At 33.0% G+C, this 19,428-nt stretch overlaps 1 protein-coding gene across 25 annotated transcripts in view; it reads left to right on the forward strand.

Annotated features, from left to right (window-relative positions):
* Positions 1 to 19,428, forward strand: part of Fip1l1 (factor interacting with PAPOLA and CPSF1) — a 75,969-nt gene that overhangs the window by 20,482 nt on the left and 36,059 nt on the right. For 14 of the 25 annotated variants that reach the window (XM_013073967.3, XM_087187645.1, XM_087187647.1 and 11 more), the window contains 3 exons: positions 3,376 to 3,485; positions 9,939 to 10,046; positions 19,043 to 19,136. In XM_013073967.3, the coding sequence (XP_012929421.1) occupies positions 3,376 to 3,485; positions 9,939 to 10,046; positions 19,043 to 19,136 (312 nt within the window). The remainder of the gene's footprint in view (positions 1 to 3,375; positions 3,486 to 9,938; positions 10,047 to 19,042; positions 19,137 to 19,428) is intronic. The other 11 variants (XM_087187648.1, XM_013073968.3, XM_087187646.1 and 8 more) reach the window with 1 other exon arrangement.

Genomic DNA, 19,428 nt, shown 5'->3' on the forward strand with positions numbered 1-19,428 from the left:
TGAATAGAACTTGTTGATTGTAGGCTTTGCAGTAGGACCAAGCTTTTTACAAGTTAGTATCCTTAAGTGTTTTTGCTTTTATTTTTTCCTTTTTGTGGCAATAATGACTTTTCAGAAATGACATTATATTAGCCTACCTAGAAAGCATATGCCTGGATGATTCAAGTGTTCTGGGAGCTGGAGTTGTCAGTTCCTGAAACTTTCAGGGTCCCACCATGATAATGAATATGTCTTTGCTTTCATTGCTGACTTAAGATTCTTTGTTTAATTTACTCATTCACATAGTATTTTTTCATCTGCTTTAAAAGTCCTCTGAATTTTGTTGTTCTCTCAATTTTTTTATTATTACTAGTGAAACATAGTTGTAATGATTCAGTTATGGCTTTCTGCTTTTCCTTTTTTTAATCTAACATTATTTGCTAAATGTTTTCATAGATTGTTAAACTTTTGATAAGTACAGTTTTAAAGAGTGGCAAAATCTTTTATTTGAGTACACCTTAATGAGTTTCTTCTTTATTAGATGTTGCTCATATTTACACTTTTATAAGTGATACTATGATGGGCAGCCAAAGAAATTTCAAAAAAATAATTCCAAAACTTCAGCATAATTTGGTGAAATATTTAATTTTTCAAGGTTACAGATTTTAGTTAAGTTTTGTTTGTATTTGTAAGATCCAAACAAATGACATGTTTCTGTTTTTAGGAAATTAGTTATAGCGTCTTACAGTCATTTTTTTAAATGTTAGATCATATGAAATATTAAGTCATATTATGTACCAAATTTTGAGACTTGTAATCCTGAGTGCAAAGTCTAAAGAAAAACAAGTAGTTAATGAACTTCAGGTTGACTGGGAAGGTTGCTAGAATGGTAAGGATTTTCAGAATTGTTCAGAGTATATTATGAAGAAACTAAGGATAAAAAAGAAGTTAGGAAGTACAAGCAAGTTTTATGTGTTTCAGAATCTGCCATCTTCCTATCTTTTCCTTTCCTCGTACTGTAGAATTTCTTCCATCTTACTGTATCTATTCTTCCATCTTTCCCTTTTAAGCTCACTCCCACTTCTTTGTCCCAAGGTTTCTCCTTCCCAGATTTTTTTTTTTTTTTTTTTGGTATCGAGGATCGAACTTGGGTCCTTGCGCTTGCGCAGCAGGCCGTGAAACCACTGAGCTAAATCCCCAGCCCCATCCTTCCCAGATTTTAATTGAGCATGACTATACCAGGAAATGTATTACACTTGGGTGGGAAGATAAGGTACACATATTAGACATAGACCCCATAGTCTTGCAGTTTATCTATCTTAATGGGAAAGATAGGTATTAAGTAATCATGCCAAATTATATAAACCCCATGTCCTTTGAAGGACTTTAAAGAAGTGACATTTAAGGTGAGTCCCACAGTTAATCAAATGACAAATATTTATTGAATACTTATTATATGCCAGATATTTTTTCTAGGTATTTGGGATTCCAATTTTTATTATATATAGTTCATGTCTTCAGTGATCCTCCATTATAGTGGCACCAGACAGAAATCATACAAAATGAGGTAAATTCAGATAATACTAGTGATAAATCTTATGAAAACTATTTTAAAATGTTACCATAATAAAGAATGATAATAGTGAGGGAAGGCCACTCCAAGGCTGATAATTTAAATGATATAGTAGTCCTCACATATATTCAAGGAATACCCCTAGTGCATGCCTAAAACTGCAACAGTAATGTACCTTATACTTACTATGTTTTTTCTTATACATACTTTTTTGTTTGAGTCAAGGTTTCACTGTATAGTTTAGGCTGGTGTTGAAATTTGTGTAGTATGTAGCCTAGGTAGCTTCAAACTCATAGTGATCCTCCTACCTCAACTTCCATAGTGCTGTGCTGGAATACAAGCATATGCTACCACACCCAGCTATTGGTCTCCTATTTCTGTTTTTCACTGTGTTTATTTCTGGCTATAACCTCAGAATGTGGAAAGTAGGAGATAGGTAATAAATTTTGGGGGACTGAATTATGTTTACTTCCCCATCACCAGATTTGGTTTTTTTAGTGTTACTTGTGGACTGTCTGTTAAATCATTTCAGTCTATCTCCGTTTCCTTAGTGCTGATCCTCTCATTTGGATCAGTACATTTTAAATGGATTTTTTAAAAGCAGTGAAACTCATTTTTGAGTAAACTCAATGCTAAACCCTAATTATATGAAAGAATTAAAGATTGGGCTGGGCTCTAATTAATAAGAAATCAGGCTGCATTGCTTAAATGGACAAAAATTTATTTTCCCCTCACGTAATGATTAGTTGTGAGGGAGATGATTTGTGGAATCAACAGTGATTCGTCAAAGTGTCTGAGATTCTCTTGGCCTTTTCCTCAAGGGGAGAGCAAATGATACTGAATTTAAATAACACAGGGACAATAGAATTTAAGCCTAAAATAAAGTATGATCTTATTTAAATATAAGGCAGCTTTGTTTAAATTTAATAATTTGAAAAAAAATTTAATAATTTGAGGCTTTTAAAATAGAAAGGCGAGCATAAACACCAATCTAGAGGAACATGACTAGACCACACTGAGAGGATGTGAAAGGAACAGAGTTGCTGGACAACCTTGTTTGAAAGTTAATATAAAGAAGGACGAACAGACAGACTTTATGTCTCTAGGTCTGCTGAACTGGCAGTGTGATGCCACTGTTAATAGGATGGGAATATGGGAGAAATGATATGAATGAATAGGAACAGATTATTCACATTGGTGTTGCACCAAATCACAGTCTAAATAGAAAACAGAATGGCTAAAATGGTCACTGATTGTTTGCTTAGATGAGGATAGTGAACACAGAAGGGGAAGATTCTTCGTGGTCTTCTTGAACTCTGAAACATCGAGTCATAACCAGGTGTCTTAGACTTCTCTTGATCTGGAGGGATTTATAAAAGTCTCAAAGACTTAGAATGTATTGGGCTTCTAAGTGACAAAGTATAAACTACTTTTTTTATTATTATTTTGAGTTTTTGAGACAGGGTCTTGCTGTGTAGTCCAAGCTGATCTTGAACTTACAGTTCTCCTTCCTTAGCCTCCCAAGAGCTGGGATTACACCATGCTGCCATGCCACCATGCCACCATGCCCAGCTGCAGAAATGTGTCTGTTTTAATAGTTAGGACATTTTGATCCCATAATCTATCTTTGGTGCCTTTTACCTAATGCTAATCTAACATAGGTTACTTTTAATAATTATTTAGCCATGAAATGTTTTTGTGTTTAACTTTAAATAAAATGTTATGAACCTAATATCCAGAGGGCATTGTGTTTGAGTGTGCTGTTAAATTTAAAAAGCTAATAACCCAGTTTTTTGGTATGGTTGGTTTGTTTGTTTGTTTAGGTACAGCAGGGGAGAACTGGAAATTCAGAGAAAGAAGCAGCACTTCCTTCTACAAAAGCTGAGTTTACTTCTCCTCCATCTTTGTTCAAGACTGGACTTCCACCAAGCAGGTTAGACAGTTGTAACTCAGTTATTCTAAGAGTTGGTATCTTTATATTTTTATAAAATCTCCCAGTTTTACCAACAAAAACTGGAATGTTCCACTTTTATTTGAAATGAATTCTTTGTGAAAAACTGTTTAGGATGGTATTCCATCTTTAAAAGCCTGGGTAAGCAAGAAATGAAGTACAGTATATAGTTATGTGTATGTATGAAGAAATAGTTACTTTGTTTTCAGTTGAGGTACTAACAATGATCTTGCTATTTCCTGTGCATATTATTCTTACAGAGAGTTATTGGAGTTTGTAAATCTAGAGCTATTGGGCTTACAAATACTTTGCTGATTCTAGTAAAAGGGGGTAGAAATTTCAGCCTGGAAAATCTTTTAAATTAAAACCACTTTTCTCTGTTTGGTTTTAAATGATAACACTTAAATTTGTGTCCACAACATACTAGATTTAAGAGGAATATATGCTGCAAAATATCCTTTTTTACTCAAACGTGACAAATAGTTACCCTTGAGCTCCATTACAAGGAAAATGGCAAATGATAGCTAAGATTAGAGAAGTTTGATGATGTCAAGCAGTTTAATCTTGGGTTAGATAAAGATGATTTAAATCTGAGGCTGAAACAAATCAACCCAGCTGTTACTAGTTCTCAGCCATGTCATTTACCTCCTATATTGCTTCTTTATTTATACAATTTTCTGTTTTCATTTTTCTACATTATTTTATTGTTATAAGAGGTTATACTTCAAAATATACTAATGCAGGAAAAGACCTTATGGGAGTTTTTTGTTTAGTCCTAAGGTAAAGATTTTTGAGCTTTCAGCCAAAATTAAATGTCACAAAGCAGTTCAAGAGTTTTAGGGATTGTCGTAGACATATATTATCTAATTATTTAAACTTAGTGCAGTCTTATAAAATGTTTGAAGAATTTGTGATAGCTGAGGAATATTGATACTTTTAATATATAGTATTTGGCCTTTTTTTTAAAAAAAGGTCAACTTTGATTCATTGAGTTTATGTTGTTCCTCAGTGTACTCTGATATTGAGAACCTGGAACTGGAATTAGACTTCTAGGGTTCAGAATCTGGCTTTGTAATTTACTAGTTGTGTGTCCTTGCGCAAATTCCTTAATCTTGTTAAATCAGGATTTTTTGAACTATAAAATGTAGTAATAGTGCTTCTCTTCCACTGTAGTTATGTATTTTAAATGTGTTTTGTGTATTTGCTGATTGAAGATACCCTAGATGTTTGCTGTTAGAATTAAACTATTTAAAAATCAGCACCAGTTTTTCTGTACTTTGCTTTTTGTATTTTTGTTATTGTTATTTTGGGTTGGGTTTTGAAATCTCAATTTAGGAACTTTACAAAGAGTAACCTATGTAGTGCTTAAGGGTCGAAACAAGGACTAGTTGGAAAGTTGTAAGCAAGAGATAATGGTGACTTGGATCAAGGTGGTAGAGCTGAAGATGGTTAAATAGTAAGTAAGTACTACTGTGTATTTCAAATGGTAACCTAGTAGCCTCTCCTGATGGAGAAAGACAATCAAGGGTGAATACAAGGATTTTGTCCTCAACTCAATTTGAATGATGGCATTGTCATTACTGAGATGGAAAAGATAACAGGAGGAGTGGCTTTTGGAGGGAGAAGATCAAGAGTTTGTTTTAGGACAATAAAACTGAAATGACTATTTAGGGTACAAATGGAAAATTAGAGTGGGAAGTTGGATATGTGGATCTGGAATAGAGAGGAAGAGAATCAGCTAGAAACAGAAATTTGGGGTGATCATTATATAAGTATTTAAGAGAAGCTATGGAATGGAGTTAGACTGTAAAAGATAAGTATTGATAGAGAAGTGGTAGGACACTCCTTTGTAGACCAGAAATAAATCAGTAAGAGGAAACCAATAAGGAGGAAAAACTAGTGAAATAGGAAGAAAACCCCAGTGTATATCTTGAAAACAATGTTTTTTAAGAAGGAATGACCAACTGTTAATATTAAATATTAATGATTGGTTAAGAAGATAAAGAGGATAACTAATGTATTTTTAAATGTGATGGTCATTGGTGATCCTGACTAGGATCATTTTCAATGTACAAAGTACAGATAAAGACATTGGATTGGGTTCAAGGGAGGATGAGAAGAAAAAACTTGTGAAAAAATACAGACTTTATTTTAAAGACAGTCTTCTCTTTTCTGTGGGACTGGGAACTGATATCTAGAGGGAAGCATGGGTTCAGGAAATGATTTAAAATGAAAGAAATTGAGGTATTTTGTATACTTCTCGGGTTATTTACTGAACAAGAAATTATTAATGAAATAATAGGGAAAAGGACAGTTATAGACCAGTGTCCTTAATAAGACCAGTGGATGTGATATGTGAGAAGTAAGGTTAAGCTTATGTAGGAGCATGGACAACAAACATTTTATTCATAGCAGCAGAGAACGCAGGATGATACAGGGCCAGGTGCAGGCAGGTAGGAGGATCATGGTAATGGAAACAAGTAGAAGTTCTCTTCTCATTGCTGCTGTTTTCCCAGCAAAATATGATTCAGACTTATCTGGAGAGAATAAAGATGGTGGAAATGGGGTGGTAAAGGTTTGAGAAAGAGGAGAAGGCCTGAAATAGTCTTTTTTAGAGTATGTCAATAAACTAGAGAAAAGGAGAATTGCTTGACAGTAGCTAGAGGGCAGTGTGGGGCCAAGAGAAAGGTTTTTTTTCTCCAAGATGGAAGAAATTATGTCCTTTTTATTTGCTGACTAGTGAGTTGGTAAAGTGAAAAGTTGATGGCACAGGGAGAAAAACTATTTCCATTTTTTCTTAAGATTAGTGCCATGGTTTAGAGTGAAACATAGCAACTTACTGATGTGTATTTTTCTCACTCTTGTCAAGTATTCGTGAAGGGTAACTAGAGTTGTATTTAATAAGAGGAGGGCGTACACCAGATAAATACGACAAAGCAAGCATGTATTTGTGGGGGTGATTATAATGTTGGACCATGGAACTGGAAGAGATGGGTAAAAAGAAATGGAAAGCTAGAGATTGGTAGGGAACAATAAAATGTAGGTAGAAGGATGGAAAATTAGCAGGCTCACAGTACTAAAGAAAAAAATATCTCTGCAACCTATAGAAACATATTTAACATGTCAGTACTGCCACTTCTACATAATAAAGGACATTGCTGATTGTTCATTAGGAAAGTTTTTTTTTGATTCATCTTTAATTGCTCAGAAGGATACTTTTCATTCATTGTGAACTGTTTCCCTTAAAACACTTTTTTCCTGTTTGTATATTTATAAAACTGGATAGAAAGAATCTTTGAAAGTAAATTTTATTGACTTCAATAAAGAGAAGACAGTAATGTTATTATTAAAATATGAGACTGCAGAGCAGATATTTAAAAGCAGTGAACTGTACTACTGACCCAGGAACTGTATTTGCATTGCTAAAATCTTAGACTGTATTATTATTGTATAGATTTGATGTTTGCATAGAACTTTAAAAATTTTTTGTATTTGATCAGTATAAATGCTGAATTTCTGACTTTCTGGACTGCCCAGCAAACTGGCATACTTAAATTATTATATTTAATATTTAATGTATCAGAATGTTCTGCTTAATCGTTAAAAGATTTCATAATACTTAACATTTTGGAAGTACATACATACTTCAAAAGAACAACATTATGAATTTACAGCTTGATAACTTTTCAGTGGACATCCCCATGTAAACCACTACGTAGATCATTAAACAGAACATTACTGTTTCCCCTGGAAGTCCCTTCATTTTTGTTATAACCCCCTTCATTTTTGTGGTTTTTTTTAATTTTTATTTTATTTTGACAAAAATTCAAATTTACAAAGAGTTGTAAGAAAAGTACAAAAACTTAGATACATCAGGTATTAACAAGTCATATTTGGTTTATAATTTCTGAAAAAAAAATTTCCTAAGCCATTTGAATATTAATTATGGGCATTATTCCCCTTGAGTACTAAATACTTCTCTGTGTATATTTTATGATCAAGTACATTCCATTATGTAATCTTAGGATAATCATAGGACATGGTTACCAAAGACAGAAAAATCTAATAATGCATCAGATACTTTATCTAATAGTATTTAAGCCATACATTTTGCCAGTTACCCTAATAATGTCCTTTATTGCACTTTCTTTTCTCTTTGATTTAGGATTTAATCCAGGATCAGTTATTAAATTTAACTTTTATCTCCTATTTTAAAATATAAAATAACTTCCCAACCTTTTGTTCTTTTTGTGACATTGAATTTTAAGAATACAGTCCAGTTTTTGTAGATGGTCACTAACTGGATTCACCAGATATTTCCTCACTGTTAGATTTAAGTTTTGCTTTTTGGGCAGGAATACCATATATTTAAGTGATGTGTATCCTCCTCTATGCATTAATCTTGGAGATACATACCTGTTTTTTCCATTATTTTACTAGTGATGATAACTTTAATCACTTACTTGTGTCCTTTGGGTTTCTTTCTGCACTGCAAAGTTACTATTTTCCCCCTTATATTTAGCAAGTAATTTTGTGAAAGTGGGTAGAAGTATTCGATTCCTCTTCAAATTTCCTGAGAATTTTACCATCCACTGATGATTTTTACTTTAATCAGTTACTGTAGTTACCGCAAAATGTGATTATCTAGTGATTATTTCTCAACATTAGTTGGCATTCTACTTTAAAATGAGGTTTCCTACGTTCCCCACTTACTTATTACATTTAGATTGATTTATTCACATTTTATGTGTGAAACTGTATGTATGCCTTATAAATATGGCTTAAGGACAAGTACATTCTGTTATATAAACAGAAAACAGTATGATGTATGTAAAGCATGTATGATATATATATAGATTTATAGAAAGCGTAATTTATTTTGATGCTAAATTATTCCAAATTTGGTCAGGGGAAGCCTCTTCAAACTGTTCCTATGATCTTTGACATGTCACTTTTTTTCAAGAAGAAGCCATTTTTTGAAATGGCCCCTCTTAGTGGGCAATAATAATTAAAAATCAAGATCAGGGTAATATCTGTGTTCATTGTACTGGGGTGACATTATTTATTTCCAGGCCTTTTCAGCCCTCAAAGGTAGGAAAAAATTAGCAATTTCAATATGAAATTGTCATAGGCATATTCTTTTTTAAAAAGTTGAAATCACAGTATGTTCCTTTTTATATCCAATTCAACACCAGAGCCTTCTTTTGTTCCTTATTACATCTCCCTTTTCTCAAAGTGAGACCCTGGCTCCCAGTAACTTCAGTGTAAATGTTCATTTGATTAATTTTCAAAATAGATTTGGAACTTTTACACTTAACGTTACAAAAAAACAAACCCATAAAGTAAAGCTCAAGTTCTGTTTACAGTTGCTTTTCCTTTTTTTAGACTGATGGTGAATAGTCAAAATAATTGTGTTTGAAAGTTTCCTTCAAAGTAGTAATATTATTTAAGATATAATTTGGTTCATAGTATCTTTTGGCATTTCTTTTCCTCCATGGTTACCAATATAATTTTTTTTATTTGCATATATAAAACATACAACATTGTTCCAATGGCCAGACCATCCAAAAATACACAGAGATTTGTCGCTCTATTTTCTATTTCTTTCTTTCTTTTTTTTGGTACCAGAGACCGAACTCAGGACCTTGCACTTGTGAGGCAGACGATGGAACCACTGAGCTAAATACCTGGCCCTCATTCTTATTTTAATATCTGGTTTATTCTTCCTTTGTGTCTTTTTTACATAAATAAGTTAATATGTAAACATGTAATTTTCCAGTTACTTTGAAAGAGCATTTTAATGGTCTTTTAAAGAATTAGCAGGAATGTGCATAGCTGAACTTTTTATTGAGTATGCCACTGGGGATAAAATTAACTTTCTTTGGGATTTTACTTCGAAAGAGTTATGTTCATTTGAAATGGACATTTTAATAGAATGTATATAGTATAGGCTTTTATGAAACACAACAGTGTTGCTGTTAACTGGTTGCTCTAACAGTGTGTATATCTGTTAAAGAATACGGGGAAAAAAGTACCAGTATTTTGAGTACAATTTTATAAAACTGCAGAAATTAATGCTATTAATTCATAGAGGCACAGAAATTTCTTTCTCTGTCATAATGTATTTTAACCTGAATCTAGCCCTTGGTTCTTTTCTCATTTATGCCTTTGACATCATACTGTTTTGACAGAATATTTTCTAAAAGTATTCTAGAGTAACTAAAACATTGATAACACATCTATATTTAAATTCCACTAGGAGTTTTAGTACCACAACAAGTATTTTGTGACTTGAAAAGAATGGTGTACAAATATGCTAAAGGACTTTAGAAAAAGCATGTCAAGAATTAAAAAAAAAAAAAAAAAAAAAAACAGAAAAAGGGGGGTCAGAGACAACAATATGTAAGAAAAAACATAGAAAATTTATCTCACCAGAAACAGCACCTCTTCTCAGTCTCAGACAAGTACTGCCTCCAGAAAAGCCAATTCAAGCGTTGGGAAGTGGCAGGATCGATATGGGAGGGCCGAATCACCTGATCTAAGGTAAGGCTATTTTTAAACATTGGATACTCCCTGATGTTTAGATCATCAGTGTTGTTTTGTCTCATTAGTACAGTAGCACATTTTTATTAGACTGTACCGTATATTTACCTTCCAGGTTATGTTTTTTTCAGGGTACAGTTGACAGTTTTTTAGTTACCATATTAATGAAGACCTAGCATGTCTTCCTACTTATACTTCTGGCCTTTTACATAATAAATTCCTTGATCCACATAAACTGGTGCTTAGTAAATTCTTTTTTTCTCCCCCCTGCTGGAATTTGTACCACGTCCTGTTAAAATATCCCCAGGTGCTTTTCATTACTTATTGATAAAATCTAATCAATATTTGGGACCTATAAAGTTTAACTCCACTGAATCTCTCCAATCTTTGTATTTAGCTATAGTGTATGAACCTGAACCTGCTGTTCTGTTGAGTCTACAAGTTGTCCTGGAATGTAGATATTTTTTTTTCTTTCACTCTTAGGCAGGTACTCTACCACTAAACCATATTCCCAGCCCTTTTTGCTTTTGAGACAGTTTCCCTAAGTTGTCCAGGTAGGACTCAAAATTTTAAATTCTCATGCCTTGGCCTCCTATGTAGTTGGATTTATAGTCATGTGCCAACTCTCCTGGCTTTATGCTTTGACTTATGATTTACCCTCAAGAGAATTTTGGTTTGTGTTTTACAGGATCTAATTACGGAGCATACAGCCATAGGTATTACCAGTTTTCTGAGACTGTTAAAATGGAAATCATAACTTCATTACTCAGGGTTGTAATGAGAAGCAACTATTTTAGGGTATGAAAAAAGCATTGCCAACAACAGTCAGTTTGAGAGGTTTTAAATAATTCTGGCACATAAAGGATAATTTTGTTTTATCTCTTGTTTAGAATTTTAGGCTTTCTTCCTATGCAGCTTAACCTTGTGTTAATGTGTTTTTAATTATTTTAAGAACTTTTAAATACATGAATTATAAGATGCCTTTAGTCATAATACTTTATACAAAACTATCAAAATTTGACTTTCTTAGATTTCTTTTTCTTTGTTTTTTTGAGACAAGGTCTCACTATGTAGTATAGGCTGGTCTTGAACTCTCTATGTAGCCCAGTCTAGCTTCCAATTTGGATTGTTCCTCCTAGCTTAGTCTCCCAAGTGCTGGGATTACAGGCATATGCCACCACTCCCAGCATGAGATTTCTTTTTCTATAGAATCTTAATTATATAGTCCCTGTGAGTTCTGAGAATTGCTTGTCAATTTGCTTTGATAGGATTTCCTGTTAGTAAAGAATAAATGTAGTCATTCTCAAAACTAGTTTTTCATGTCAAAGTAAAAAGTATTTTGGACCAGGGATTTATTAGCTCAGTGGTGCTGCCGCCTGCCTTGTAGGCGCAAGGTCCTGAGTTTGATCCCTGGTACCAAAAAAAAAATTTTATTTATTTATTTTTTTTAAAAAGAATACCCAAGGGGCCGGGGATTTAGCTCAGCGGCACAGCACCTGCCTGGCAAACGCGAGGTCCTGAGTTCGATCTCTGGTACCAAAAAAAAAGAATACCCAAAGTATAAGTCTAGTAACTAATTCAGATAAAAATAAATTATCTGTACTTTAGAACAGTGTTGCAATGGTGCTGCTTTAGCAGGTTAAAGAATGAAATTTTATCTATTTTATTATTTCAATAATACTCATTGACTTGAAAAATGTGTATTATATTTTAATTGATTTTTGACACAAATTCTATTTGAGGAACGAAGAGAAATTTTAAGGGTTATTTTAAATAAAGAAAAATTATATTGTACAAACATAGAGTGGAATATATGAGATTTTTCAACACTTGACATTTCTGTGGAATCCAAAGTTTTAATACTTGTACTAGTGATATAATTTCTATATAGCCAACTTGACCTAGTACATAACCACTTGGATTTATAGTTATCCTGGCCAGCAGTATAGATAGCATATTTACTAAATCTAAAAGGGCTAGACAATAAGAACTAATAATAGTAATAATCGATAGATTTATATTATACTACTATTGATAATGCCACTATTGATAATGATTAGTAGTCATCTTTGTATATAATTTTCCTAAACTTACATGATGTAAGTATTGGATTGGATTTTAGGTCTACTTTTGTCAGTATGAATTGTATGAATTAAGGAGAATTCCCTAAGACTCTACCTCCCTTACTGCATTTTTTATTTTTTTATTTTTAAATTTTTTAAATTTTTTTATTTTTTATTTTCTTACTGCATTTTTTAAATGCTAGGGCTGTAGATTACATAATCTGGAAGCTCTTTAATCCTGAAATTATTTCCAGCTTGTCCTGGTTTACAGTGGGAAAGCGAGAGCAGATCTTAGTTTGTCCAGATTCATAAATAGCTAAGAGGCAAATTCAGAACTAGAATTCCTTCAGTTCAGTTCAGACAAGTTGACTTTCATAGGCAAAGGCATAATTGTGGTGGGTAAAGCTTTATCACAAGCTCTGTACAAAAGTGAATAGCTTGGGCCAGGGATTTGGCTCAGTGTTTTGCCGCCTGCTGCACAAAGGCAAGGACCCGAGTTCAATCCCCAGTACCAAAAAAAAAAAAGTGAATAGCTTGACTGCATTAATGATTCCATTTATGTCCTCTAGTGAGTCAGAGTTGAGCATATTTCAAATTTAAGCATTCAGGGCTTTTTGTTTTGTTTTTCAGTGGAACAATAGAGCTTAAAAAATTAACTTAACATTTTATAATTTTAGGCCCCAGAAAGTATAGTAAATATTTGTGTGGAAGGAAAAATAAACTGACTTGGGAAAGGTATATTGAGTTTGAAGTTGAGTATTCAGAGCCTAAATCCTGATGCGACCACTTCACAATGTGAGAGAGCCTCTTTGTACAACTATAAAAAGTAATCCTTGTGGATTTACATCTTACTTGCAGTATTCTTGTACACATTAAATAACTTCTAAATTGTGAAAAGACCTATTATAAGGATCAAATGATAAGGTTAGGGACCCAGGAGGTGTTAGCTCCACTTGGTTCTCTGCTTTCATCACAGGCTTTATCAATTCTAAAGTGCTAAGGCAAAATAAATTATATGTCCTAAAGATAAAGTTTTAAATTCTGTGATTTTTATTTTAGATGTATGTTTTATTTTTCTAGGTAGGATTTGATATTAATAAATGTTAACCTCAACGTACTAAATTTTCTTTATAAATTATGCATCATCTACAGAGAAAATTATTCTTGGGCTTGTGAAAGTAAAATTCGCATATTAGTATAGAAATAATATTATGTCAGTTTACGAAAATGAAAGATCAGTATAAACGTATGTCTTGAATCATATCCTAACCTCAACTAATGGACTCTGATGGGCATGAGTTTGTGTTATGTAATAGAGTTAATTTTTACTAGCCTTTTAAGTTCTTTCTACAGGAGAGCCAAATGTAAGTCTCTTCCTTGCACATACCCTTAGGGGTTGTAGTCTTCAACTTCGGCTGTATATTGAATTACTTGGGAAACTTCAAAAAGTGTTGATGCTGAGGTCCAAGAGATACTGTTTTAAATAGTTAAGTATGCACACTGGACATCAGGATTCTTAAAATCTCAGATAATTCTGATGTATAGGCAAGATTGACAACTGTTGATTTAGAGACTTGATTCTGTCCTGGCATAAAAATTAAAATCAAATGCTAGCTGGGTCTCCTTGGATTTTGAAGTAAAAACAATAGATTCAGTTATAATGAGAATTGACATTTGCATAGCACTTATAGCCTCACAAAGTCCTTTATGTGGTTTTTTTTTTTCTATTCTTCTGCCTCTTTGATAGTCTTTTAGTTAATACTCACTGTGAAAGGTGGACTGTGCTTCTATTGCAAGCAGAGTGATAGATAATATATTTGCCCAGTAGAAATCTTACACATAGTATTTTCCCCTTCATCCTTTCTCTTGGTTTGTGCTTTTCTCTCCATCTAAAATGTTCCTTATTCCCATTGCTGTGTCTAAATCCTAAATCCATCCTGTGTCTTTTGTGGCTCACCTTTCCTTACTGTAGTTTAAAAGAGGTTTCCATGCAGACTGTTTATAGTCATCTATTTAAATATATGACCTGAATTAGACATAGTGACAAGTACATCTATCTGTTTTGGTTGCATGAAATATCCATAGTCTCATTTTTCCTAGAATATAGACCTTTGGACTGTCCACTGCTCAGTTCCTATTAGAAGTTCTACTGTGGGAAAACATTCCTGGATTTCTATAAGGCTATGTCATTAATCCATTCTTCTAGAATAGTGATTGTGAACTTTCTTTGAAGCAGTAACTCCTTTGAAAAATTGTTGCAAAGTGTAGTCCCTTGTATTTAGGTTCAGGGACCTCTTGATCCTTCTTATAGAACCATGTGTGCTAGTTGGGGAGGGATGAGTAAGGGGATTAAAAAAAAAAGTATGTATTACGTACATGCACCCACTCCCCAACGTGATTGTAAAATGCACATACTGCAAACATGTACTAATAAAAAAAGAACATTAAAAAAAAGAAGTTTTGTTCTCAAAATGTATTAAACCCTTAAGTCAAGCCTTAACATTAATGAAGGTAGTCAGACCGTATTATTTTGCTTCCCTTGGTTAAATTGGTTTTATTGACTTATGCATTGTTATGCTTCACACAGCGTTGAGAGATATTTGCAAACCAGTTCTGTGAAATTCACTTTTGCTTTTATTGAAGTGGTATTGGAAACTATTCGTGAATGCTTTTTCAGTGTGAGGTTGCAATCCATTAGTAAGGGTTTTGAGAGTTGGTGGTTCCAACCAAGGTTTCTTGGTTTTATATTGTTTCTTTTGCTTTTTTACTATTATATTTAAACATTCATTGTCATATTGATATTAATATTTTGCTCTTTTAGTAAGCATTGTTTTGTGAAACTTTTTAGTTCTTTAATATGTATGTTCTGAATGGCTATGAAAAATATATTAGTGTGTTTTGTGTGAATGAAGTTGAAATCTAGTATATTCCATCATACTTTCTCTTATAGTACAAGAACTGATTAAAAATATGAAGTGTTTAAGTAAAAAATTTATTACGGTAAAAGTCGTATTACCATTAATCCCCCTCAATCCTCCCAACCATGTGTGCTCTTCTAACACACTTATCTTATCATTCTTGTCACTTTATAAAACAGTTCTGGCAGTCCTCTTTCTTGAGTGTCTTTGTGAGGTATGATCAAAAATACAGTGAAGTCTGCTGCTGAGTGCCAAGCAAAGGAAAGGGAGGTCCATAGAAATACTATGGTGTGTCCTCATCAAACTTACTCACCAGATCTGGTACTGTACAACTTCTGGTTCTTCCCCCAAATAAAAATGACAATGATAGATAAATGTTTTAAATCGATTCAGGTCATTGAGGAGCCATAATAATATAATTAAAGACATGATAAGGACTTGTAGAAGAATTGCTTTAGAAAATGGCAAGAATGTTGGGACAAGTGTGTTAGAAGTGTGTCTTTTATTATATAATACATTTTCAAAACAACTTAAACATTCACTTTATTTCCTGATCAAAGAGGAAAGTTTTTTTCCTTATTCTCATCTGTAAAGTGGGAATAATAATAATTGTCACCACATAGGGTTGTTATGAGGAGTTAACACTTATAGAATAGTGTTTACCTAGCATAGTCAGTGCTTAATAAATACTATAATTTCCAGGCAAAATAATCTTTAGAGCAAATACATTAAAGATTTTTTATTAATGATGTCCTTTGGCTTTGAATGCTAAAAACAAGTAGCTCAGCGATAAAATTATGACAGATTAGCAACTAAGTTTTTGTCTGTCTTCCCTTGATCCTGAATTGTCATTTGAAAATTCTGTTGCATACCTGCAAGCAGCCCTCAAACCCTTCCTGAAACATCAGAATCATCAGTTTAACTCATCAGTTTAATTTATGCTTTTATACAGTTTAATCATCAGTTTAATTTATGCTTTTATAATTTCAGAGTTGGTTTTTTTTTTATGTTCACCTTTGCCAGGAGGAAAGTTGAAAACGCATGTTAACATTCACTGCCTGTTTAAACTGTGGATTAACTCAGTTATCCAATGTGATTAGTTTCTGTTCCTCAGCTTTTTACTAGATAGTTGAGTCCAGTATAGAAAGAGAATGGTGTTTGCAGCATTAGGTGTCTACCTTACTGAACAAGTTTGTAGGTCCAGTTAAACCTGTACTATATGAAATTCTGAGTTACAAATACCCTTAAGGGAAGCTTTAGTAAATGTTTTTATGCAATGAAATGAAAAGATGTCTATCAAGAACTTTCATGGAGGGCTGGGGGTGTAACACAGTAGTAGGGTAGTAGTCTAGCTAGTGTGAGGGCCTGGGATGGATCCTGGGTGTGGAGGAGTGATGACACAGGATAGGGCACAGGATGGGACACAGGACAAAAACTTTCATGGAATAATACAGCTTGTTTTCCGTAGTGTGGCATCAGAATACCCTTGGAAGTTTAAATTATTCATGTTAAATATTATATGCTTTTGCCTGCTTTGGTATATGTACTGTGTACGTGTCGTAAAACATTTTTGAACAAAATGGTAAATTTCATTTGATTAAGATAAATCAGTTTGTATAGTAAAAATGCCTAGGCGAAGAGATCTTCTGAAAATGTAGGAAATTGCAGTTTTCTCAACTTTCCCCTAGCCAGGGACATACACTGATTTTACAGTTGTGTGTTTTTAGAACATAGTATTTGGGGCTGGGGATGTAGCTTGGTGGTCGCACTTTCCTAGTGTTCACGAGGCCCTGGATTCTATCTGCAGCATGACAATAACAGAATCATGGCATTTGCCATTTTGGATTTTTAGCAATCATTTAAAGCTGAAAAAAAATCCAACTACACTTATCTGACCATATTTAAAATAAACTTTAAGAGATAAATACTTCCATATGTCCCACAATTTTTGAAAACCAGAAGTCCTTACAGGTCAGTGGTAAAAGATAGACGTTACAGTGTTATGTCTAGATTTAATTTTTACAAACTTTCATGACTTGGAGAATTTTCAATCTAAATTGCAAATCAAACAAATTTAGGAGAATTAGGTCTTGATAGGAATAAATAAGTGGAGAGGGGACAGATCCTGAGATGGGAGTAGAAGAAAGTAGGAAACAAAATAATACAGTAGAAGTAGAGATTTTGAAAGTGAGGTCTAGGCAGCAGTAAATAATGAGGGAAATCTTGGCTTCACGATACACATCTGTGTCTGGTAGGGCATTGAAATCTAAGAGGGCTGATGGCATGTGCTTTAATATGAAGTGGTGGTAGACGTAGCTTTTTAATTAAGTTTTTGGGTAGAAATTAGAGGACAACTTATTTTATCTTAGAAGTATTTGGATGTTTTTATGTGTCAGTATTAGGATATTTCCCAGTTATATTTGAAGAGATAGGTTGGGATCCTAAGGGAACCTAGGAAGTCAGTGATCCAGCCATAACATTAGAAGTACATGAAATTTGTTTATTTTAATAGAGATACAGAGAAGCGAAGTCAACTTGGCAAGAGATTGTGAATATTGACTGTAGTTGAAGACATTTCAAGTGTTTTAGACTTCTTATAATAGGGCTACCTTTATGAGTGTAAAATGACTTGTCAAGCATTTTAAGATTCACTTCAGATAAACTTTGACAGACTCATTTCCAGAAACATTTTAAGTTTCTCAAAGGTGAATTATCTTGCTGGAAGGGAAGCATTTCTCAAAGGAAAGGAATCTTAGAGGCTTTCGAATCAGAACAATTAAGTTTTGAAAGTCAGTTTTGCCATTTCATTTTATTTAGGTCAGTGATGACTCTGGATCTTAACTTTATCATATCTAACAGTAAATATTATTTTTTAAGTTGAGGATTTTTGTGATTTAGGTGTAGGTTAGGCATCCAGCAAATGGTAGCTTTTGTTATTAGTCATTTAAAGTTCCTAACTATGGAAGGATCTAATGTGGTTTTTGGTTTTTGTTTTGTTTTTTGAGACAAGGTTTTGCTATGTAGTTCAGGTTGGCTTTGAACTCACTATGTAGACCAGGCTGACCTGAAACTCACTGCAGTTCTCCTGCCTCAGCCTCCTGAGTGCTGGGATTACAGGCATGTGCCACCACCTGGCTGTAATGTATCTTTAATAATTTTACTGCTAAAAAGTTTTGAGGGTGGAATTGTCTATAACTGAAAGATGAAGAGATACATATCTACTTTGCATCTACTTTTCATTGGCCACACTTAAAAGTGACTTGTCTATCTTGTTAGGCACATAAACTTTTACAGTGTCCTTCCTTAACGCCACTGTATCTTGCAACATTATTTTAATTTTTTAAAATTTAACTTATTAGGTTCTCCTGTTAAGTTTGCAACATTGTTTTGTGGGTAAACTATTTTTCCATATCCTCATATATGTAGTTAAACTTTAAAAGGATTGTAAATCAGACTAAATGTATGGGAGATATTTTTTAATTTGAATTTTTCTATCTAAAGGCAAGTTATCAGAAATGAAAAACTGGTTCTCTTTTTATGTTTTCTAATGCTTGTAATATATCACTAAGGAAAATACCGTGTCTGTTAAAGTGAGCATTTTTTAAGCCTTTTTAGAGGATCTTGAAATTTTTGTATGAGAATTATATTTGTTACAATTGTAATGAATTGCCAACAAATTTTATTTTCAGTTTGTCTAGCATTTGCTATCTGATTCTGTTCTAAGAAAATAAATTCAATTGGAAACTGTTTAAAAATAGTAACTTAGACAAAAATCTATACAAATACTGCAAATTTACTATTATAGTCATTGCTAGATATGTTGATTCTACCTTACTAATAGAAGTTTTTTGAATCATATTGCAAAGGAGTGAGATCTAATTCAGTGAAACTCTTTGTGTTTTATTTTAAAATACGTTGCAAAGAATTTTAGATTTTATTTCTCATTTAAAATTTTAATTCTTTTTCAAATATCTAATGAGATGAAAACTGAATTGGTTCAATTTTTATATTATAGGCGATTACCTGGAGCAATTGATGTCATTGGACAAACTATAACTATTAGCCGAGTAGAAGGAAGACGACGGGCAAATGAAAACAGCAACATACAGGTTTAGTATTTTAAAATCAGGTTTTTTAACTGAGGGATTATATCTACATCTAATGTAATTTACTTAATAAATAAAGTACTGTTCTATGTGTTACGTGTTTCTAGTGCTACAAAGAGATTTAAAATGTATAGCCAATCACCTCTATTTTTTGCGAAAGCTTTTTTATTTAGAATTTATGATTTCTGGATGTTTCTTAGGTTTTTCTTTTAACTTGTTATAAACTTAATGTGTAGTTTAATTGATGAAAAAAAATTGGAAAAAAGAATCAATAAATCTCCATCTAAATGCTTCC

Source organism: Heterocephalus glaber, unplaced genomic scaffold, assembly GCF_053883595.1.
Source record: "Heterocephalus glaber isolate CG9 unplaced genomic scaffold, H.glaber_assembly_v1.0 deba00001509, whole genome shotgun sequence".
NCBI lineage: Eukaryota > Metazoa > Chordata > Mammalia > Rodentia > Bathyergidae > Heterocephalus > Heterocephalus glaber.